Below are 24679 nucleotides of genomic sequence, written 5' to 3' on the forward strand. Positions count from 1 at the left end.
CAAAATAATAATTTAAAAAAAAAAAAAAAAAAAAAAAAAAGTGAAGCCTCTCTTTAAGGAAAATATCAACATCACAGTATCTTTGATTCTCCATTGCCCAGCATCTAATTTAGTCACTAGACAAATGAAAGAAAATGAGTGTTCAGAAACACTATGGACTTCTATAAGGTCCTCGAGTTTCTCCAGCACTCCTTTATGCTAGGTTCAAGGGCTGGCTTTCTTTTTAAATAGCCCTAGAACATCCAGTCTGAACCAGAGCAGGATTAGCTGGCTGCGTAAGAAATCCCTGGAGAGGAGAGGAACACACAGAGCTGCAGCACTGCCAGGCAATGAGCGCTGCTCCAGCCCATAGTACAAACCAGGAAAGCTGCCATCACCAACAGATGAGCTTTAGAAAAAGGAGCTGAAATAGTTTCATATATGCGTGTCCACACGCAGTGCCCACCCTACATCCCTGATGGGCGATATATGGTAGAAGAGAGCATGTCCACACATCTCCGTTGTTTGGTATTACAGCCCTGGACCGAGAACCAGCGCAGCCGAGATGCTGCTCACATTTGCTCCTACCACCGAGGCAGTAACCTCCAGCCAAGGAGCAGCGCTGACAGCATGGAGCAATAACTTCTAAAGACCACCACAGATGTTTGCTTCAGTGCCCACAAAACAAAACCTCTGGGGAAGCCACCGGGGTGGTGTTAATCACAGCAGGATCCTCTCCAGACACCAGAATTGCTCAGGTTCACAATGGCAGAAGAGGTGGCTAACTGGTACAATAAGCTCCTGTCCTGCCTACACCAGGCACTTCATCCTGGGACTCATGATTTAGACCCTTTAGGACCTGATAGAGCTTGGCCATGCTGGACACTGGGAAAAATATAGGCACAATGGGGTAAATTTATTTTAACAAACTAAAAATGTATTGTGCTTTTGGAAAGAAATTCATAAATATTATGCTTCCATGGAGTAAAAACAATATGTAGCAATGTATTTTCTGCCCCACCTTAGAAAATGGGTTCCCAACTCCAAGATTACATAAATGTGTTAGTGAGCACAGTTTTACATGTACATAATTCCTTCTTTTTCCTGGTGTATTTGCAGGTAAAAACTTCACTGACTTGTGCAATAGTTCTTACATATTTGTAATATATTTCTACCTGAAGAGCAGCAAATTATAAAAGCAGATTCTGTATAAGCTATCAGATTTCTGCAGGGGAAAAAACAACCAATAACAAAAAAAAAAAACCCAACCACAAAACCAAGCAAACACTGATCTCACATTTAAACTGTTTTCCTGACTTTTTCTCCCCAAAAATGCATAACATTAGTTGTGTAAAAAACTAAACCACCATATGAGGCATATTTTAAAGCCTCATATAAACAATGAAGCTTTTATGGCATCCTCAGAGCAAAGAATGTCCAAATATGGCTGAGAGTTAAGTACCCTGAGAATTAACTGCTCTTAATAAATTCACTGAAGTTTGTAAGTCCACATTTACCAAGAATCAGAAAAGAAATAAAGGGAAGAGAACATGATTCAACTCATTTTCCTGTACCATTCTCTAAAGATGTTGTGTTATAAGCATCCTCCATATCTTGGATGCTGGAGGCATCTGTTGAATCTTGGTCGCTGACTACAATTCCTACTGAAGAAAGGCTAGAAATGAAGGAGTGCATCTTTTTTGCATAAATATCCCTAATGTTAAAATAAGGTAGGTCATTACATTTCTCTTTGCGATCATTGTTGCATTGGTCTGGATCAATATCTTTTTGTTTTTGATAGTACTTAGAAAACTTATTGAAAATAATGGTGATTGGAAGTGCTACCACCAGTATCCCACAGATGATGCATAGGGTGCCAAGCAGCTTTCCAGCAAGCGTGACCGGGTAAGTGTCCCCATAACCAACAGTGGTCATGCTGATGGTTGCCCACCACCAGCAAACAGGGATGCTGTGCAGTTCTGATGAGTCATCATCCTTCTCCACTGAGTAGACAAGCACTGAAAAAATAGAAATCCCAACAGACAAAAACAAAAGCAGGAGTCCAACTTCCTGATAGCTATGTCTCAAAGTGGCACCTAAAGATCGCAGTCCTACGGAGTGCCTGGCCAGTTTCAGGATGCGAAATATCCTCATTAACCGCAGGATTTGAACCACTTTCCCCATATTTTCAATATCTTCACTTTCTTCTTCCTTCGTGTCCACAGCCAGCGTGGCATAAAATGGGATAATAGAGACAAAATCAATGATATTCAGTGGTTTCTTCCAGAACTTCTTTTGACTTGGAGCAGTGATGAGCCTGATCACTAGCTCAGCAGTGAACCAGATGATGCACGTAATCTCCACAGCTTCCAAAACAGGGTCTTCAATCTCCCTGTCATTGGCATCCAGCTTTTGAAACTCTGGCATGCTGTGAATGCACATGGCCACAATTGATGCCAGGACAACACTCAGGGACGACACGGCAATTAACTTGGCAGACAAGCAGTATGCAGGATTTTCCATTCTGACCCAGATCTTCTTTCTTATTTCACCAAAACACAGATTGTCAAATTTTTCCAGCTCTTTGTCAAATATGGATGACTCTTCGTTAGAGGAGTCTATACTTCTGTCATTGCTCTTCTGGTCCCAGTCTTTCTCAGGACCTTCTTCTTTCCTCTCTTGGTACCGATTGCTGCAGCAGGAATCAATAAACAGCTCATTTATCCCCCAGTACTCTATTTCCTGGCAGAAGGAAAAGACACAAAGTTCTTCCATGACATGAAGTTTGCCTGTATAGTAAAAATTCAGAACATATCGGAACAATGAAGGATTCCTGTCAAAGTAATATTCCTTGTCTGCAACACTATAATCATCACATAGTTCTAGAATAGCTTCTTCTGAATGGCATTTGAGAAGTTTCCCAAGTCTGGTATGGGGAAATCGGAGCAAGGTGCTTTGGTCCACTGATTGCTTAAAGCCACCCACATTCAAATTGATAAGTTCTGCATCTTTGCCAGGTCTGCGGAAAAATTCACCATAAACCATTTTGAACAGACAAGTTCTACTGCTGGTGCCCAAAGAGATTACATTGAACCTGAAAAGAACATAAGATACTGTTAGAGCATTTAATTCAGTTTTGCTTTTGTGACACATTCTTTTTTCCATCTAAGGTTACTGTGAAATGCTATAACAAAAAAAGAAATGAAATTATGAATACCATTATTCAGCAGTTCACAGAAGTAGGTTTAAATCAGTTTGATAGTTTAACACAGCTTTAGCAAATTTGAAAGAAATAGGTTCTGGTTTAGCTCTCCTTAATTTTTTCTAGTGTGGAGGCAGAATGTCTAATTCATCAGTAAATCAGTTTCTGTTCTACTATCCCATTGAAATTAATAGTCAAGAAATAAGTTTACTTCAGTGACATAAAAAATCTTTAGCTTAAAGACAGAAGAATTGTCAATCCATCAAAATATTTAGGACAAAGCTTAAGGCAGGTGTCTCAATTATGGTTTCAGTAGAGTTGTATTGATTTGTATGATGTTGCAATTTGTAATCCACTACTTTCAACATTATGTGCTTGAATGTGGACTGCAATTACTTCTGTTGTCATATCAATTAATTTCTTTCTAGACTCATCCACAGAAGAGCATTCTGTATTCTTGAAAACATATCAAATGCGCATTTGAAGCTTTCCAATTCCTGACTTCGGAGTTTTATCTAGTACATATTTTAGTATCTGCACTCCCTGAAGGTATTTTCTACCTGCCTTCCTACTCACCTGGAGTGTCACAACCCTCTTATGACCTTGGTCAGTTCCAGAAGCAATTCCTATTCTGCCACAGTACAGCCACAACCACTACGGTAATGCTGAGAAGTTGGTGTTGAAATGCCATTTCTGGAAAGGGGAGCTTCCAGAGATGGAAATTCCACAGGAATTTCACCTCAGTAAGTAAGTGTGGATACCTGCAGATAGACAGAAGGACATTTCAGTGTTTTCATACTTTACTGTAAGTTAAATCATACAGCTGAAACTGAATTCAAAAAGGCAGATATAGTTACTACCAAATAAGTTAACTTTTTCAGGAGAACTTAACTCTTGCTTTCTTTCTAAGGAACAGTCATCTTCAAGCCAAAATTGGAAGTTCTTACACTTGTCATGAGATTATATATAACTTCTGATCATAAGGAGAGCAATTTTTTTTTATCTCTGACACTTAAGCATTAATTGATGCATACTAAGCTAATTTACTTCAATTTAATATGGAAGTCACTGAATTTTAAATGTGACAAGAGAGCATTGTAATTCTCCAGTCCTAACAGATGGACTCATATCATGCAAAGAAATTGCTTTGGTGCTCTTTAATGGCTTGGGGAGCCTACTTGAGGAACAGACAGTAATTTCTATACCTGTCCATCTTTCAGTGCTTCCTGCATTAGCACCAGTTATGAGTCAAAGCTGGGATATGTTAGAGTTTGAATATTTTTTGTTGCTTCTCAAGGTCTCCTGACTCAGTTAACAAAGGTCATTAAGGTTATGTCTATTTCCCTGTTTGTAGCGTGTGCACCATGGCTGCATCCCTCCTGTATGTCAGCATGAGAGAGGAGCACCAGCACTGCTTTGCATAAAAGAAACCTGGGCATTTTCCTTAAACAGGAATCATTGTAGACTTTAGTAAGTGCCAGAGTGGATGGCTGGGACACTGGGCCTCAAGGGTAAGCCCTACTTTACACCACCAGAACAAGTAGCAGGCAAAAGAAAAGGATAACCCCACCCCACAATCTTTATTCACTGTCAGCTAGAACAATTCAGCTTTCATTCAGCCTCAGGTACTTGTATTAATGGACTAGTTCTTTCCAGCCATATAGCTCCACTCCCTGAATTTGTAAAGACAGCAAGTGTTTTCTCTCTGTAGCTTCAAATAAAAGACTAAAGCCATGGGGTCTTGTGGACAAGGGAAGACTCGACTGAGCTGAACTGACCTCTTGATATGAATCAAATGTGAATACCCTGAACAGAGATAAGTCTTCATTTCCACCACTGCTAGCTATAGCTCCATCAGTCACCTGAAGTAACTTGCTATGCAACTTCTTAGGCACCACTATCTAATCCGGAACTGACTTCCTCATCTTTTTTAAAACAAACTGACTGAACTGATTGCATCGCGGAGGTAGAGCAATTTTCCAGCTACTGATCCCAAGTATATCATCCCAGATGGGAGGATCCAGCAAGCCTGCTTGCCTTGGAGGGAGCCACTCTGCTGCAGAGCTCCCAACCTCCTTTTACTCCAGCAAAACCTGAAGGGAGACAACCCCATCCTGCTTCACAGTAGGGTCAACCCTCATACGCAATGTTGTCCTTGTCACTTGTTGATTATAGCAAAAGATGGAAATGGGAAAAGCCTTAAAAACTGGATTCAAACTTCTGATTAAATGCCAAGGAGAGGAGAAGGAAATGGAGATTCAGATCCACGCTGGGAGGGAAAGCACCACACTGCCCAGAGAGCTGAAGAGTTTATCAGCCAGAAGTTGAATACGTCCAGCTAAGACTGTTTTGTAGTATCTGTAATCATCTGCAATGATTTATTTTCTCTGTGATGGAGAACACCTACTGTTTAGAGGAGCAGCAACTCCCTGCAGCTGCCATGAAGGAAAAGACTTCTGTTGCCTTCTTGCCACTCCAGTGCCTTCAGGATGGGGTGAGAACAGAGAAATAGATCGCTGGGAGTTTCTGGTGGCAGGGTTTCAGGGCACAAGTTAAGGCACATCAAGTTTTAATAAAGATCCATTTTTCTGTTTAGGGGGAGGTTACAAAGGACTTTCTAAGCCATGATCTTCTCAGTCGCCTCGCCTTTAACTTCCAACAACACGCAAGGGTTTCTTTAGGTTTGTCACAAACATCACTACTCAGTGCAGTTGTCTCTTACTATTTTCCTTGTATTATTTTTGATAGTCCTTCATACAAGTAGGAACACAGGGTTTGATGCTATAAACCTCACGTATTCTACTTCTGCTTCTTCATGGGACTCATTCCAACTAAAGCTACTGAAAATCTTATAGTAATCTCCCTGTGTATAACAACTACTGACATGTATAACACATGAACAACTAGGCCCAGAAGATGCTGAAACTATGTATTTGTTCTTGTAATTAATTCTGCAAAAACAGATCTCTATCCAGAGTGAGCTTTATTTATATAGTGAAAGAAAAATGTTATTTTGAGAAATGGGGAGAAGCATTTCTTTTTCTGGACACATTACAACTCCCTTTAAACAACTTAACTTAAATCCAAATTAGTTTGAAACATTAATTTCACTGTGTGCCTAGCCCGCCATACAATCAAGATAAAGTTCTTGTTCTGCTAAGATGTAGGGGGGTGGGGAAAGCACTGTATGAGACATACTGCTTTCTAACTAAGCAAGACAGAGAATAGTCAGTTTTTATGGCATGATAAACTGTGTACATAGAAGGGATTTTACACCTTAAAATGTAATCTGAAGACAGGTATTTACTAGCTAACAGAATGACTGTAAGACACAGTTGCTCCAGGCATTTCCCAAGGCTCAGCTTTTAGGAAAGATTAAGACATAAAATAAAAGCACTGATCTCTACTCACAGATGAAGGGCAGCAGGACTCAGCTGATAAACAGTACCACACTTCACTCATGATCTAGAGCCAAGCTGTGTTTTACAACACTATAAATTTAAAAAAAAAACCAAACACTCATGGACTGGAGGTCAAAGTATATTCAAAACCAAAAAGACTCTACTTATTGATTAATTTCAGTGAGTAAAATCTCTACTTCACTTTCAGCAATTCATTAAGATAAGAGCACTAGCAATGTAAGCCAGTACTATAAAAACCAGGCAAGGTGTCAGATTATCTGCGGGTGCTTCTGACCGTAAAAAAAACTAAGCAAGTTTTACTCAGAAATAACTAAAGCAAGAACTTAGTGCTCAGCAAATCCTTGGTACACTAGACTCTGACTTACTGTTGAGACAACAATATAAAACCATATTGATTATGCAGATGATATTCATAATGGTCCCTGCATGTAATTGCTCTGTATAACAAATTTAGAGAGCAACAATTTACTGCTTTGTTTTGAGGGCACTGTAGTCATAATTTGTGCAAGATACAGAGAGAAAATGGATCTTGTTTAGGAAGGCCATGATCCAGAACCTGCTATAATACTACTATTAAGTGATGTTTAGATTAAGGCAAGGTTGTACAGGAAAGTTTCATGCTAACTATGTCAAGAGGAGCTTAATGATCTGAAGAATGTCTTGTTTGGCTTGCAGGGACCTTGATCCCTGAGCCATGGACCAGGACATTGTTGTGCCAGGCACCATCAGAACAATTTGTGGCATTTAAACAAGTGACTCCAGCCACAGGGCAAAGACCACAGATGACAACTTCTGTCTCAGCACAACATGCTCTCTACTCAAGGGAACCCTTTACTCACTCAATCAACTTTTTTACTCAAGGGTAAAACTGTGCCCAGCTGGAAACGATGTTTTCCTGGAGTGCCAAAGCCTGTGTCGTGAACATCCTAAGAACATAGAGCTACCACAAACTTTGCAACTCTCAACTTGAAGTGCAACATTAACTTCTTTGATCTTTTGTAAACAACAAGTATTCATATATAACATAACAAACTGCTAACCATTCCAAAGCACACACTTCTTGCCCTGGAGAGAGTATAAGAGAGTAAGCAAACACATACCAGATGTTAGTTACTTGGTTGCTTTAATTGCTTCAGTTGTTTCAATAAGCTACTGGATAAGAACGCATATAGAACAGAAAATGAAACAAAACACAAAAGAAAGATGCTTACTGGAAGAATCAACGTTATTTTCCGAGATGATGAAAAAACCCAACAAATAGAAGTTCCAAATGTTAAGCTTGAGGGCTAAATAAAAGCCAGTCATAAGGAAAGCTGTGTGAAGAGGATACAAACATTAGAATAAAAAGCAAAACGACAGGATCCAACTCTTCCCAGTCCAATTTGGAGATGGGCTCAAGCCAGCACTTCTGCAGTCATACATTGTTGGTGAGGCCACAGGCCCATTGTCTGGCTTGGAAGGGGGATTGCAAATTTCTGGGCTTTTAGCATGCTGTGAGATCCCTAAAGCTCACAGAAGGAGAGTCACAGAGACAGAGTTTGTATATAAGGTCCCTTTGAGAGAGCTATGCCACAGATGTATAACATACCCTAAAGTGCTGTGGTTTCCAACCTCTTCTGGAGCAAACCCCTAAAAGATTTTTAGTGGCAATGTGGATCCCCATACCACAAATCTATTTGTCAGCAAAGTTTCTCTTTCTCAGTTATCTTTCACATATTCTCTACACAAAGTCCCCATACTCTGTGACGTCCTACATCGCAAGCTTCAGTACATCTTTTTTGGCATGTTGCACATTAGAGCGTAGTAGTTCCTCAGCTACTGGTAATTCCAAAGTGGGACAGTTTCAGCTTTTGTTAGCATTAATCTGTCTGTGATTATCCAGGCACAATGGAAAGAGAGATGAACTGATTTACAGTTGGATAGACTATGTTGTGCTTTGCTACTTAAAATATTCAAAGACAGCACATCCCTACAGATTTTCTACCAGTTTGCTTCATGGCTACATTGTCTATAGCCTCACCTGCTGCTTGCTATACAGTAGCACTTCATAAACCTCTCAAGACTACGAAAGTTCACATTTCAGGATGGTTTCCTCTACATTGACAGAATGTCATTAAAAAGGGCCTAGTCCTACTCACATTGAAGTAGAGAGGGATACAATACTGACACGGGCTTGAAAGGGCATGCAAATCTCTGAACTCTACAAACTATCTCCAGAGCTCAAGGATATTTTTTTTTCCTAAAGAATCTGATGATCTTAGTAGTTTTCCATGTTAGGGTTCCCAACTGAGAAAACAGTTTTGAGCAAACTCACTCTGAAAATGTCTTATCTGGGCACCCAACCATCCCCAGGCACCAGATTTTGCCTCCTAATGATGCAGGCAACCACATAGGCGCTAACTTCTGCTGATTTCCTGACAGTTAAGAGCTTCTACAAATCACCCTAGCTACACACGTGCAGCTTTAGACACCTAAGTACTTTTAAAAAGCTGTGGATGTGACCTTAACAAACTTCAGCTCAGGGTCAACATTTTCACTAATTTTTTAAGTGTTTGAATTTGTCCACTCATCATAGTATTGTCCTAAACTCAGATTCGTTACCCGGTGTGCAATAGACCAATCTCACACACACAGGAGAGATATTGCTTTATTCTGTGCAGCGTGCTCGGTGGACTTTCCACAAATCAAGCACACCAGATTCATCAGGTGTGTCCCTTTTATACAGTAACAATTGCATCTAATTTATTAAACTACTCCTACCTGGTACATATTCAAACTATCTAATGCATATGCATAGGATTACGTAACCATGACACATCAAACGCCTTCTCCGCGTGCGCGGGGGTCTCGGGTGGTCTTCGGTGGTCGTTTGGGGAGGTATCCCCTCCTCGCTTTGACCTCTAGGCTGCTCTGTATCGGGTCAGTGGTTCATTTTCCTGCCAAGAGGGACGCACCATCAATCAGGAAGAATAGAAAGGATCAGAACTGGTGCTCCAGGTGAGGCACCATTAAATGGGAAAAATGGAAAAGATCAGAATGATCTTGGCTAGCTAACTTAATTTAAAACAGGACTTTCTAATCTACCACAGGATCTTCTATATCTGACATCAATAGGGCAAATACTTGTCTAATGCATCACCTAAAAGTACTGTCTATGCTTTCTGACTCATTGAGCATAGTAAAACATCTAAATGCATGTATAATTTACTTGATCAATCACAATTAAGGATCTGGACTGAAACCCAGTTAGTATGACTTAAGCTATTGTCTGTCAGCTGGGCAGTAATAACTGCTTTAGCACACATAATTAAGCCTTAAAAAATGTAAGGCGATATTACTTGGCACAGCCTCTTTCATTGTGATATAACCTGTAACCATCAACTCTCCTTTGTAATATTCAACACAGTTAAGTTAACTGTAAAATCATTCGCAAAGAGTCTGTGGAGGCAGAGGTTAACTTAAAAAGTCATCTAGGATAAATAGCAAAACCATTTGAGGAAACTGCTCTGTGTTTATGGACATTCTGTGAGGCAAAGAGAATAAATTAATCAGCTAAATTATTTGCTCAGTTGTAACTTATTTTTTATATTCCATTGGCAATGACATCCTTTATCCAGAATATTGCATTAAAATGCCATGAAAATAATAGAATTATGCAACTACATTTCTCTTAAAATGGATTCAGTGCAAACTTCCAGAAGACCTTAGGTGAATAAAGCTTGAGTTGAAACATCCAGGGCCAAATTTTTTTCTGATGTTACTTCCAAGTAAGCCTACTTGCCTAAGTTCACCCCGGTACAATTCTACTGATGTCACCAGACTGTTTTAGAAACTGAACTTGTGCCAAATGTTTGTGCATCTTTGCAATAAAATGGAGATCAGAAAGAAATGATCATGATTTGGAAACAACAATAGCTGCTAGGAGCACTACTGACAATAAAATGTAAAATTATTTAATATCTGTACCTGTGGAAAAATAGTCTTGAAGGCAAAATATAGGGTTTTTTTAAAAATCACCTCCTCCAAAAGACTGCATAAGGAAGAAATGGAGCTATTATAACTCAGAGTAAAAGAACACAAGCAAGAATAGAAGAATAAGCATCTCCAGCCCATGGTTCATAGCAGTTAGCTTAGGCACACGTTTTCAGGTGGGGTGAATCACCAGAGGTGGGGTCCATCTCTGTATTGACTAGGTAAGCAGCCTATATGAGTAATGTCATAAGGTGTCTAACTTGGATGTGGCTAATACTAGGTAAAATGAATCCTCCCAAAGTGAAATTCTGCTGATTTTCACTATGAGGGTGGTGGCAAGGGCAGAGTGTATGCCAAGGGGTGGGTATGAGAAAGGGGCAAGGGATAAAAGCACCGGCTGTAGCATCAACATGACAGAAGCTTCTTTGGGAATGCAGTCTGTGATCTGAATTGCTTTCTCATATACATAAAGAGCAGGAAGTGAGATCTAATAACACCCAGTTATCAGAATGTCATCTTGTAAAAGGATTTAAAGAAAAAAAAAAAAGAAAAAGGTATCTTCTCCCTAACTTGAAAAGCTCCTGGAGACAACACACATCATGACAGTTAACAAGGCTTGCACCTTGCAACGTTCCCAAAGGCTCTGCAATTTATATTCTGTTCATGTAAATTAAAAGATCATTATCCACCTTAACTAAGTGGAAATGACAGATTAAAATGTGTTTGCTTGAAAATCTACCCGTAAATCCCCACCAATTAAGCACAGTTGTAATGCTGCAGTTACGACACCTGTTGGCTTCCACAAAGAGCTGACCACATTAAGCATATCCTTGAGCTATATTGTCCCAATTGCTGAAGTTCACAGAAATATTTGAGAAGATGAGAAGATCCCAAAGGCATTATTATGACCAGGTCAGCATTGCTGTGCTTTCATGGTAAAAAAAAATTGTCCCTCTCCAGGTTAATGTTTTTGGCAATAATGTTGTTTGCCAGGTCTTCTTAATAACACCCATCAAGAGCACAGTTTCAAAACAAGAAGTACTGTTTGAAGTGAACATTGCAACTTGTAGGTCAAAGGATCTCTGCGATGAGAGCAGTTCCTATAGATCTATTCCTCAGATTAATAACCTGTACCCCATTTTCCACTGAGTCCTCCATCATTTCCATTCAAGTACTTCTCCAATAAGCACGATGAACATAAAATCCTATTGTTATACCTACTGTGGTAATTTGTAGTACCACTAGTGGTCAAAAACATCTGATACATGATCCCAGCATCAGATACTTGTCTATGTAAGAAAAGATGACATGGAATAAAGATACATCAACATATTCCTTTGTCAGCGACATGGACAGTGGGATTGAATGCACCCTCAGCAAATTTGCCAACGACACCAAGCTGTGTGGCGCAGTCAACACACTGGATGGAAGGGATGCCATCCAGAGGGACCTTGACAGGCTTCAGAGGTGGGCCTGTGTGAACCTTGTGAAGTTCAACAAGGCCAAGTGCAAGGTCCTGCACACAGGTCGGGGCAATCCCAAGCACAAATACAGGCTGGGTGATGAGTGGATTGAGAGCAGCCCTGCAGAGAAGGACTTGGGGGCGTTGGTTGATGAGAAGCTCAACATGACCCAGCAATGTACATTTGCAGCCCAGAAAGCCAACCGTATCCCGGGCTGCATCAAAAGAAGTGTGACCGGCACATCGAGGGAGGTGATGCTCCCCCTCTGCTCCGCTCTCATGAGACCCCACCTGGAGTACTGCGTCCAGCTCTGGGGCCCCCAGTGTAAGAAAGACATGGACCTGTTGGAGCGGGTCCAGAGGAGGCACACCAAGATTATCAGGTGGCTGGAGCACCTCTCCTATGAAGACAGGCTGGGAGAGTTGGGGTTGTTCAGCCTGGAGAAGAGAAGGCTCCGGGGAGACCTTATAGCAGCCTTCCAGTACCCAAAGGGGGCCTACAGGAAAGCTGGAGAAGCACTTTTTACAAAGGCATGTAGTGATAGGACAAGGGGTAATGGCTTTAAACTGAAAGAGGGTAGATTTAGGTTATATATTAGGAAGAATCATAGAGTCGTTTAGGTTGGAGAAGACCATTAAGATCAAGTCCAACCATCAACACAACACCAACATGGCCACTAAACCATGTCCCTAAGCACCTCACCTACACATTTTTTGAACACTTCCAGGGACGGTGACTCCACCACTTCCCTGGGCAGCCTGTTCCAATGCTTGACAATCCTTTCAGTGAAGAAATTTTTCCTCATACCCAATCTAAACCTCCCCTGGCACAACTTGAGGCCATTTTCTCTTGTCCTATCACCAGCCACCTGACAGAAGAGACCAGCAGCCACTTCACTACAACCTCCTTTCAGGTAGTTGTAGAGAGCGATAAGGTCTCCCCTCAGCCTCCTTTTCTCCAGGCTAAACAACCCCAGTTCCCCCAGCCGCTCCTCATAAGACTTGTGCTCTGGACCCTTCACCAGTTTGGTTGCCCTTCTCTGGACACGCTCCAGCACCTCAATGTCTTTCTTGTAGTGAGGGGCCCAAAACTGAACACAGGACTCGAGGTGCAGCCTCACCAGTGCCCAGTACAGGGGGACGATCCCTTCCTTAGTCCTGCTGGCCACACTGTTTCTGGTACAAGCCAGGATGCCGTTGGCCTTCTTGGCCACCTGGGCACACTGCTGGCTCATATTCAGCCGGCTGTTGACCAGCACCGCCACGTCCTTCTCTGCCGGGCAGCTTTCCAGCCACTCTTCCCCAAGCCTGTAGCGCTGCATGGGGTTGTTGTGACCCAAGTGCAGGACCCGGCACTTGGCCTTGTTGAACCTCATACAATTGGCCTCAGCCCATCGCTCCAGCCTGTCCAGATCCCTCTGTAGAGCCTTCCTACCCTCTAGCAGACCAACCCTCCCTCCCAACTTGGTGACATCCACAAACTTACTGAGGATGCACTCGATCCCCTCATGCAGATCATTGATAAAGATATTAAAGAGAACTGGCCCCAATACTGAGCACTGGGGAACACCACTTGTGACTGGCTGCCAACTGGATTTAACTCCATTCACCACAGAAAGAAATTCTTTACTGTGAGGGTGGTGAGGCACTGGAACAGGTTGCCCAGAGAAGTTGTGGCTGCCCCATCCCTGAAAGTGTTCAAGGCCAGGTTGGATGGGGCTTTAAGCAACTTGATCTAGTGGAAGGTGTCCCTGCCCATGGCAGGGGGGCTGGAACTAGATTATTTTTCAGGTCCCTTCCAACCCAAAGCATTCTATGATTCTATTATTATTTGATTCTACACCCACAGTGAACCATAACTCTTCAATGTTAAGGAAAGGAATACAGAGTTTGGTAAAATTCAGAATATTCTTATCTCTTGTGGAAGGTGAACAGAGAGTTAAGATTTAACTCCCTGCGAGGAAGATTGACCTGATATTCAAAATTTTCCATTCATTAGCCCATCCTACATTTCCTGATTGTAAAAGAAAACTAGTTATTCTTATTTCTCACTTTGGAGTCTGAGGAATTGTCCTCCAGTTCCTAGCACAGGTGACTCCTGATGCTGCAGGACTGTTGATCATTTCTGCTTCTAGATTATCTCTTCCCCATCCTATTCTTTCTCTCTTTTTTTTTTTTTTTCTTTTAGAAGCAAGATAATATTTCTGAAGGACACAAAGTCCAATGACAACAGTCAGTTTCCCTGGGTGAAAATGTTGTTCTGAACAATGACAAATCTATGCACCCCATAAAGAAGGGCTTTTCCGCCTTATGCTGGGAAGAGACATCTACGAATATAAAGCCCAGGACTTTGTTGTAACACATCATAGCAGAAAAAAACTGTTAGGAGACATGTGAAATCAGTCCTGCCTGTGCTACCAATCACACCTTCACTAGCACTCAGCCACAGGACCAAAATAGCTAAAAGGACAATTCAGCCGCAGACAGCACAGTGCTAAACCACTCAATTGGCTACCCATAACTTTTGAATCCATTATAGTTTTATTCTGTAAAGTCCTGGCTTTGGGATAAGCTGCTTAAAAAAATCCTCTTCCCACAACATTGTTATGGGTGTATCTCTGTCACTTTTATTTATTTTTTATTTATAAATAAAATGGTTACATTAGTAATATACTATCAATTACAGAAATTCAGTCAGGAATGGACCTTGAAGAGTAACATAATTCAATTCCTCCCCCACGTCAAGGAAGGATCAGTTATTCCTAAACAATTTTTGACAGATGTTTATTTAATCTCCCATGATAAAGCCTGCCCAGAGAGGCTGTGGAATCTAGTCCAGTGCTTGAATGCCCTTGTTCTCTTAAAATTATTTTCCTAACATCTACTTAAGCATGCTGTGCTGCAGTTCAGGCCCATGGATGTATATACTTAGAGTAGGTTTGGAATGGGAAGGAGTCACTGAGGGTGGGCAGGAGAAACAGGCTACCTACAAATTCTCCATAACAGCTCAGTTTCTTCCTTTGCTATATATCTAATTTTACTTGGCAGTCTGAGCAGCTAAAGTTACACAGTATCTATTTTTTTATGTTTTGAAAAAAGTCTATTAAGCTCAGAGATAAACAAAGGTTTTCTTTACTACAGTGAAATCCTCCAAGATGCTTGCAGGGTCTCTTAGGCAACAAGAACACAAGCAATTGTTATTGTGGATATTTTGGGTGAAACCTTCAAATGAAAAACTGCAAAAACATTTGTGTTTGAAGGATGTTAATTTCAGTAAAGGAGTCTGTGTTGTTCAAAACAAATATTCTCTTGACCCAAGACAACTCTGAAGCAGAGCTCCAGATCTCACTTATGTAAGTAAGTCCTGCAATTCTGCTTCAATCCTACAATCACTTGCAAAGCATCCACGTAACTTTTACAATGTGTGAGCATGCATGACATGAGGCCACACGCTAAGGAAGGATATGTGGAGGCCACTGGAAAGAATATCTGCAAGAGAGACTTCCCTAAGCATAGAAACCTCTGGATGCAAAAAAGGAGTTGGACGCAGCCTTCCAGCCAACACTGAGAGCAGCTGGTCCAGCGTGCTACAGGTCAAGCCAGCCAGCTGTGTCCATCAGGTGCCATCTCAGAGTGGGAGACAGACTGTAGCATGGTGCTACAGAAACGTTAGATGCAGACCAAGCTCTGGGGACATACTGTTCAGAGCCACTGAGTAAGCCTTACCCATACTTAGGCTTCTAGAAGCCTCAATTTCTTGGAGCACTCAGATTTTGGGACACATGCTCACTGCTCCTATACTGGACATTGCTTTGTTCCACCCCTCCTCTTGACTTTCCAGGCAGTATCACAAAATAATTTGTGTTGAAAAGGTCCTTTGGAGGTCATCTTGTCCAACCCACTGTTCAAAGCTGGTCCAGTTAGAGCAGGCTGTTCAGGGCCAATTGAGTTTTGAATATCCTCAGGATTTCCCAAACACTCTGGGCAACCTGGGCCAGTGTTGGAACCCTCTTATGGTGAAAATATTTTTCCTAAAGTCTAATCAGATGCTCTTTTGTTCCAACTTGGGTTCACGGGCTTTCATCCCATTGCTGTGCACCTCTGAGAAGTTATCCGTCAGGTAACTGTAGACCACAGTAAGGTTTCCCCTGCACCTTCTCTTCTCTAGACTGAACAAACCCATCTCTGTCAGCCTCTTCTTGTATGCTGTGTGCTCCAGCCCCCAACCATTTTGATGGGCTTCTGCAGGACTCACTGCAGTATGTCAATGTCTGTAGCAGAGAGCCCAAATCTGGACACAGTCCTTCAGATGCAGTCTCACAGCGCCAAGCAGGGAGGAATAACTGCTTGTGCGGACCTGCTGGCTACAGCCTTGCTAATAAAGCCCAGGATGCAGCTGACCTTCATTGTGAAGGCACACTGCTCACTTGTGTTCAACACATTGCCTGCCAGGATGCCCATGTCCCTCTCTACAGAGCTGTTTTCCCTTCAGTCAGCCCCCCAATGTCAGGCCCTAGAAAGTTTTTCAGGTGTCATTTTTACTATAGCCTTCCAGTGACAGAAAGTTTGGAACAGAATATAAAGCCAAACCAAATTAGAAGGAATTTCAGAAGCCAGAAACAGCCCTTCCTCTCCTTCCTTCTCCCTCCTTCTTTTTACAAACATATTTTTCTAATGTCTAAGATGACCCATACAAATGTCCAGAGAATAAAAATGAAGACAGGTGGCTGGGTAAATCCTAATCCCAAAAAATCAGCAGAGGTTTTGCAGAAGACTTTAACAGGATGAGGGATTTCTTAGGTTTTTGCCTGGGCTAAACTTCAGCTAGACAGATTCATAAACTCCCACAATGAGCCCCTTGGATTCCAAAGGCACCACAATATGGAGGCAGTTCATACCAACAGGTCTGGATGAAGATCTGAGACCCTGACTACATATCTTCAGAGGAAGAACTAGATTTAATTAAGCATATGCAGTGCGTTGGAAGAAACTAATTTAAGAGCAATACATATTTGTTTTTAGTTGGTAGTTTCACTTTATAAACTGCTGCTTGAAGCAAAGTACCTCTAAACACCATTTGAAGCAAAAACCTGTTTGGCCTTAGCAGCAGTGCTAATCCACACCTCACTGGGAGGAAGAAGAAGACACCTGAAATCACATTTCTTTCTTTTTGTCTAAGTTTGAATGAAGTACTTAAGTATGTGTTCAGTAAAACCTTGGAGAGAAGAATGATGACTTCTGCCTCTCACTTCATTTGTGCAGCAGTTTCCCAGAGGCCCCAGGGCGCCGAAGATCTTTAAAGTTCAGACTTTGTATCTGAATACATAAACACTGGGTACCAGCTGAAATCAGTAAGATTTATCACTAAGAGAAATATGTCTGATTGCCTAAGATCCAAGTCTCAGGCCTAGGGCCAGGAGCTGTCAGAGGTGCCAGCTGAGACTCAGTCCAAAGTTTTCAGATAGAGGTGGATATACACAAGCAAAAAGAGTCTCTTTCACTGGACTTCTTACAAGGTAATGAATAAACTTGTGCTTAAGTATTACCTTGAACTGGAGCTTTTGCTCAGCTCCAAGGATAACTGATAGCTTCAGAAGGCTGAAACACATCCCCAGCCTCTGGCACTTACAGAAGACCTCAGAAAAGGCTGGCTTCACAGCCAGGAGATGGATGGAGCGTCCCAGAGAGCCAGGATTAAGCACTTTGCCTAGCAGCAAGTGCTTGCAGATTAAGCTTTTCGCATTTTTAAGATTCACAGGTTTCAAAGTGTCCCACAACAACTCTTATTTGAGTGTCAAATATACTATGAGACCCAAAGAACTAACTTGTCCTTAGTTTTGTAATTTTCTGTCGTCCTAACAAATAAATCAAAATAAGTGGGAAAAACTGCTCTCTGCCTGGCCTAACAGACAGCAAATGGTAAAACAAAATCACAATTCCCTGAAAAGAACAGCTTACAAAAAATGAGACCATAAACACCATTACTGTTTCCAGACTAATGGTACAGCAAGGACCCATGCTATCCCCCTTGTTCAGCTCAAGCTTTTACCAATTCAATGGGTGAATTAAAAGAGCAGTATTGATCCATACTGGCTGTCCTTTTCAGTGCAAACATTGCACTGGGCAGGGAGACACACAGATCTTCTCAGCTTAAGAAGAATATACAATGCAGCATCCTTTTCAGCAGCTTATTCAGGGAAAAGGTGTCTTCCGCTAAAATGTCTTGCTGAAACCATCATTCAATGCTTGTCACTAGCTAGGGCTAGAACACGGAGGACTGATTTAAATTTATGCTGCAGTAATGAGTTAGTTATTTTCAAAATCAAAACCTAACTTATGGCTCTATTTGTTCTTCTTTCAACTGGCAATAAATAGAGTTCATAAAATTACAAAGCAGCTTTGGAATTGTAATCCAGTTAAATTGGCAGTTACAATGATTCAGATAACTGAAGAATTTTAATTAAAAAAAAAAAAAGAAGAGAAAAGATATAATAAAACCTTCAATAAAAAGGAGTCTTCTTTGGGACATATCAGATCCTCCACCGCCCCCCTTTTAAACATACTGATTGACAATAATTGTACACTAAAGTAATATTGTAGATTTATCATTGCATCTCACAAGCTATGAGGTCGATTCTCCTCTCACTAAAGTTGAGTGAGAAACCCCTTGCCCTCTGCAATATGTTCTCCCCTGGTATCAAGGAGGTTTCTGAGCTGAAGCCTTCACAGCTGTTAACACCTCTGGAAGCAGCATCAGCTCTTGTCAGCTCAAGGAGAGGAGGTAGAAGAGAAGCAAGGAGCAGAACAGAGCTATCAGAAGTTCTTCCAATTTTTGCCAAACTACCCAGGCTGTGTCTTAACTCCTCCATGCAAATCAAAGCTGTCATAGATTTTTCCTGAGTTGGTTATCTGCCTCCCACAGTTAACTGGCCTGTAGTTACATGAACAGCAGCAATCAATTTGTTAGGCTCAGAGAAAAAGAACAAAAAAACAGAGAAATATAAAATGCCTCCTATATGGGGCAGCAAATTGCTAATACCAAGTTTTATAAGACTGTTACATACAAGACAGTTTTTATCCATAAATCTCACAGCACTTTATTAACATAAAAGTGCTGTGAGGCAGATGCCTTGACCTCCATGCTTTGGAAGCCGAACCTGAGACTCGAGAAGTGACCTGTTCAATGTCACGTAGCAGGTCAACATGTTCTACTTTCAACATTCCCAAGTCCGTAAAGCCTCTGTCTTTGCTTTGTTTTTAGTGAGAACCAAAAGAGAAGACAAGCAATCCTCTGCACAGGTTGAGCTCTGAGCCTGTCTTTAGAGTAGCACGGGGCTAGAATTATTAAACACATGGAAGAATTAACCAGTTTTTAAGTTATCAGTTGGCATCTAAATTGCTTGTCCAAGTTGATGAGCAAAGGACAAAAATGTACAAAAGAGGAAGAAAAAAAGGGTAAGCAAAATTCTTTCTGTCTCAGATGATAAATAACCTGTCCTCCTTAAATCAGCCACACTCTGTTTTGTCCATGTGGCCTTTGCTGGTTTTTACTGGCAGGCTGGTAAGACCAAAATATTTCCAAAAAAGGGGAAAAAAGAAAAATTCATTTATTAGCCTTTACCCCAAGACAATCCTTTTGAGAGCATACATGGCTCCAGCAGAATAAGTATACCCCCAGAGCACTCACACCTTGCCCTTGCAGGGCGAGAGGGGACAACTGTATTTCTTGCTGCTGCTGGCAGAGGCAAGGGTGGTGCAATGCTGCCTGACTGCCACCGCGTGTGGAGCAGTTCTGCTGGATCAAAATCAGGCAGCTCCCCCTGCCCAAGTTCAACCTTTAAGACATAAACCTACCTGGAAGAGATGGCAGCAGACACAGAGCAAACGGAACTCAGGCTGATGTCTGCAGTCAGGGCGCATGGCCGCTCTGAACACAAGGGAGGCCCAAGGGCTGAGCCGTAACGGCCTCTCCTTGTGCCCCCTCCCAGCAATTCCTCGGCAGCTATGAGAGCTGGTACATCAAGATCTCTCACCACAGCAGTCCCCACTCACCTGCCAGGGATGGGAAGGCAAAAATGGATAAGGCACTTTGGTGTGAAGGGCGAGAAGATGAGCTGGAGAGCTTGCAGATAAAGGAATGGAGAACGGAAAATCGTGCTAAGACCAAGGACATCGAGAGTACCTAGCAGACAGATATCCGTGAGGGAAACAATTTAGAGAGGCCAAAATGAGTGAAGCCTTCCACGATCCTTTATATCAACAGCACCAACACTTCAACCACAGAGACCACCATGCTTACTCCAGACTTACCCTAGCTCCTTGCAGAATAGCACATGAAATTCGAGGTCTCAGGCTTTACTTGTAACACAGCAAATGGCCTGAATCCAGAGTAAACTAAGCTCCAGAACAAGAACAGTGACCACAAAGTGATCTTCTAACATAAATGATACAGATCATCTTTCCAGAAGACAAATCTCTTTTGAAAATAAGATGATGACTGTGTAACAAGCTCCCTCAGAAACTAAGGACCAACATGGTCAACACCATTTTCAACTCCAAGCAAGATAAATATTTTAGAAGTCATCTCTTCTAGAGTAGACTGAAAAACAAAAGAAAAGAAAACCATTACAAGCAACTGTCACATACAAAACTCCCTTCTAAGAAAAAATGAGCACGTTATCCACAAATGACAGATGACAGCCATTTAACACACTACTGTTAGGACTTCAGATATGTTATGAATGGTGATAAAACAAGACAGAGTAGAACATATTCAAATAAAATGGACAGTAGAGTATAAAGGGAATAAGTATCAGTAAAAGATGGAAAAATAAAAAAGACCAAAAGGAAATGGAGTATAAAAAAGAATAAGTGGTAAAGAATGGCGAAGGATGCTGGGGTTGTACCTTGGAGCAGATGATCATCTGACATTAACTGGTGCAGAACCATTGGCTGGAACAGGTCAAGGACAGTTTCTATCAGCTGAGGATTTGGCCCTCTACACAGAAGCAGACAAGGGCAATCAGACAGCAACCTGACTGGTTTTCTGGGGGTGTTTTTCCCCCTCAGAAAGCAAAGAGGCAACACAAGAAGAAAATAAGGAGATCCCATAAATTAAAAAGGAGAAAGAGGCTAAACAGAAAAAAAATGGATGAAGAGCAAGAAATAAGAACAAAGAGATGGGGCAAAGACAAGAAGAGAATATCCACAGGTTAGTGGAATACATTTTATTTATTCATGAGCTCTGTTTTATTATGTGTCCTTGGCAGACGTCCCATAACTGAAAATTTGCAAGGCAGGGAATGATGTGAGTTTAGAGACTTGAGCCTTGTTCCTAGTCATTAGCCTTGGGCAGATCTTTTTAATATACGTGCCCCAGCAGCAAGTAAACAAGTTCTTTAAATCAAGAGCCTTTAGACAGGAGCCATGCTGCAAACAAATGGGCTTAGCTAGAGAGGGATTCCGGGAGAAAAGACAATAAGCGAGCATGGCCACAACCTGTTTTCAAGTAACCGAGAGGAAGGACAGGCTGTTAGGGAAGATATTGCCCAACAGGATACAGTCTGCTTCTCACTCTGACCCTAGCTCACATCAGACTGCAGAGCATCTGCTCTTCACACGCGCTCCTTGTTAACCCGCACTTATTTTACCTGAGAGCATGTGGGGCTCAGCTCGCTCAGCTGGCAGGGAGGAGGGATGCGAGCAGCAGGCAGCCACAGGAGCGGTGGCAGCGGTCTCTGGCACTGAGCCCGGCACAGAGGCGGGCAACGTGTCCAGCGCCGGCTTCGCTGGGGGCTCAGCCAGAACAAAGAGCACACCTCTGGCAGATGCACCAACGCTGAGCGGGGAAAGCCCGGCCGTCTCCACTCTCCGTACGGGCTTAAGGTGCCTCTGCTGCTCAGCTCAGTCACTGCTGAGCCTTGTTTTGTATTGAGGCTGAACCTGGCCCATGGTCTTGGCACTGAGTATTAATAGTTGATTTTACCTTGCCTGTAGCTGTAATTCCACAGCTAAGGGGATATTGGTGGTTTAATACTGATCTATCATCTGTTCGGGTTTGAGGTGGTTTTATTCTTCTTGGCTTGGGAATTTGCTAAGTCGTAGAGAGGGTGAGCAAAGAAATGCTTCTCCTTCAGGACCTCTCTGTTTCTACAAAGGACGTTTTAGGAAAACAGCTGACCTCACCTGTCTCAGGAATAATGCTAGTGATCACACTGGAGTTTGCACCAGTTCAGCTGAAAACCACCGTTCATTGATTTTCTTTTGCCCACACTCACAAATAGGAAGTTGAAGGGCTGCTACCATTTCTGTGGGTTGCCGTAGTGCTGAGACTGATAACAAGACATAGACATTTAGATACGGTGTTCAAGGAAGAAGGTCTCTTCAAAAAAAGCTTTTATGTCCGCTGTTATGAATACGTATAGATTTTTCCTATTTTAAGATCAACTTAGACAAATCAGTTCAGCCTGTATAAAGAAGGTCTAACAGACAAGTAAAGAACTATGACTTATGAAATTTGGATACTATTTCTGGACCTTTCCCATTCTTCAATTCCTGCAATTGAAAAAAAAAAAATTAAATAATGATACTGCACCTCTTTATAAAAAGAACTGTTTTGAAATCTATAGATAACAAGCGCCATACAAAAGCTAGGTATGACTACTGTCAGTTAAAGCTCTTTTATCATCATTTAGCTACCTACCTATATACAAATAATTTACACACTTTCAGAATGTAAGATCATCTTTGTCTACCCACAGTGCTATCTCAGAAGAAGCTTAGATATAGAAAGTAGGAAGTTTTTTTCCTTATTAGCCAATTGTCTTCCACTACCCCAAGTACTACCTTTTCGAGCAGTGAAATCTAGAAAAGTAGAAGGCAACGAGGAGAAGATACAGTTCTCTATAAAAATCCCTCCATTCTCATCACAAATGATTACTGGTTTCAACACTGCTGCAACGGGCAGCTTCGCCCCAGCAGCAGATACTAAATACACCTCGCGAAGTTGAAAAGCCACCTCTGCTTCCTAGTGAGCTTAGGATACCAACACTGACCAAATCCTACCAAAAATGTGGATGATTTAACCCTAACTGCTTAGAGCAGAGAAGGATCTTGGAAAATGCTGCCGTTGTGACTGAGGAAAATAAGAATGCGTGGCCCAGGACATGCCTCCGAAAATGAGATCTTCCCAAGGTATCCCAAGTCGGACACCCGGAATTTGACTCACGCGTACCCCCCGAAAATCCTGGCTCTGTGCACAAAGTGTATCCTCGCTTCTCTGTCCTCTGAGGTTGTTAGCCTGAGTACCTTGTGCCATCTATTGGCCTAGACCAGCGACGGATGCTCTGAGGAGAACTTTAATTCTGGGAAAGTGACTGTGTTAAAAGGGATCTGTCAGTAGATCTGTAAATTCTGCTAATGGAATCAATACGCTGCCGCTGCTCGGATCTTGAGGTCTACCTTCTCCAGCAGACGCTCCGAGTTCAGCTCCCAGAATAACCAGCAGTTGTGCTTTGCATTAGGCAAAAGAGAAATAGTATTGACACAGGGCGATCTCACTGGCAAGAAAATCCAGAAAATGAGCAGAGAGGATTTTCACTGTCTTACAGATGCACATAAGAAAAGCCTTTTTATAAAAAGAGAAAGCCCCCTCAAAACCCACCCGGATCTAAAATGAGCTAAACTATCCCCAACTTAGTAAGTCTACTTTAAATCAGCCACGCAGAGAGAAGAGACTTCTCCCGCATTTCCTCAGCCTTAGAGGCTACCGTAGTGATTCACGGCTGCTTAAACCTAGTTTACTTTTTTAATCTAAATGTGTTTTTAAAAGGCAAGGCAGAGCTCTGCAATGCGAAAGGGATTCAGAGACGTCTCTATTGATCCGCTCCCGCACAAGCCATTAAAAAGCAGCCGCGGAGCAGCCGGCAGGAAAACCTCCCGGGCTGCTCCCCGTCCCCTCCGCGGGGGCCGAGGCGGTCCGCACCGGGGCCGGAGAGGGGCTGCCAGCCCCGAGCCGGAGAGTCCGGGGCAAGACCTCGGCGGAGCACGGCAGCCCGCCGGGGCTCCCCCACCACCGGGCTGCATCCCCCCCCTCACCCAACCTCCTCCTCCTCCCCCGGCTGTTTGCCCCGCAAAACGCCAGGAGAAAGCATCGCACCTCCGGGACCGCGCCGAGCCCGGCCCCGCCGGCCCGCACGCCCTCCCCAGGCAGCCGCGGAGCCGCCGCGGCCGCGGGCCGGGGCTCAGCGGGGCGGGCGGGCGGCCGGCGGTGCCTACCTGGAGCTGCGGGCCGCCGCCGCCGCCGCCGCCGCCGCCGGCCGCCCCGCCGCGCTCCGCCCGAGCGGAGCCCGAGGTGGGAGGGGAAGGAAGGCGGCGGCGGGCGGCGGGCGGGCTCAGGCGAGTCCCCACCCCGGCCCCGGGCATCCCCCGTCCCTCTCCCTCCCGTCCCGCCCCCCACGGCGCTGTCCCGTCGGCGCTCGCCGCGCCCTCGCTTCCTCCGCCCCCTTCCCGCTCCGCCTCCCTCTCGCACCCTTGCCCGAGAAGGTGCCGCCTTGCCTCCGCGGGGTCCCGCACCGCTCCCGGGGAGGGGGGAACGGGGGGCCGCTCATGGCCCGGCGGTCGCTCTCGGTGCTGCCGCGAAGT

At 43.1% G+C, this 24679-nt stretch overlaps 1 protein-coding gene across 2 annotated transcripts; it reads right to left on the reverse strand.

Annotated features, from left to right (window-relative positions):
- Positions 1-876: 876 nt before the first annotated feature.
- KCNS3 (potassium voltage-gated channel modifier subfamily S member 3) lies at positions 877-24369 on the reverse strand. 2 transcript variants are annotated; one of them, XM_041128916.1, is made up of 3 exons: positions 24314-24369; positions 3758-3942; positions 877-3073 (listed from the first exon to the last, which is right to left on the reverse strand). In XM_041128916.1, exon 3 carries the CDS (start codon positions 3022-3024, stop codon positions 1540-1542), a length of 1485 nt encoding a protein of 494 aa, XP_040984850.1. In that variant the 5' UTR covers positions 3025-3073; positions 3758-3942; positions 24314-24369; the 3' UTR covers positions 877-1539. The 2 variants fall into 2 exon arrangements, with proteins under 2 accessions (XP_040984850.1, XP_029893790.1); XM_030037930.2 differs by lacking the exon at positions 24314-24369 and adding an exon at positions 21688-22299.
- Positions 24370-24679: the final 310 nt, after the last annotated feature.

Source organism: Aquila chrysaetos, chromosome 15 (genome assembly GCF_900496995.4).
Source record: "Aquila chrysaetos chrysaetos chromosome 15, bAquChr1.4, whole genome shotgun sequence".
Classification (NCBI taxonomy): domain Eukaryota; kingdom Metazoa; phylum Chordata; class Aves; order Accipitriformes; family Accipitridae; genus Aquila; species Aquila chrysaetos.

Excerpts from the sequence above, each read along its gene's own strand:
- KCNS3 (XM_041128916.1), bottom strand. The coding sequence starts at position 3,024 with ATGGTTTATGGTGAATTTTTCCGCAGACCTGGCAAAGATGCAGAACTT.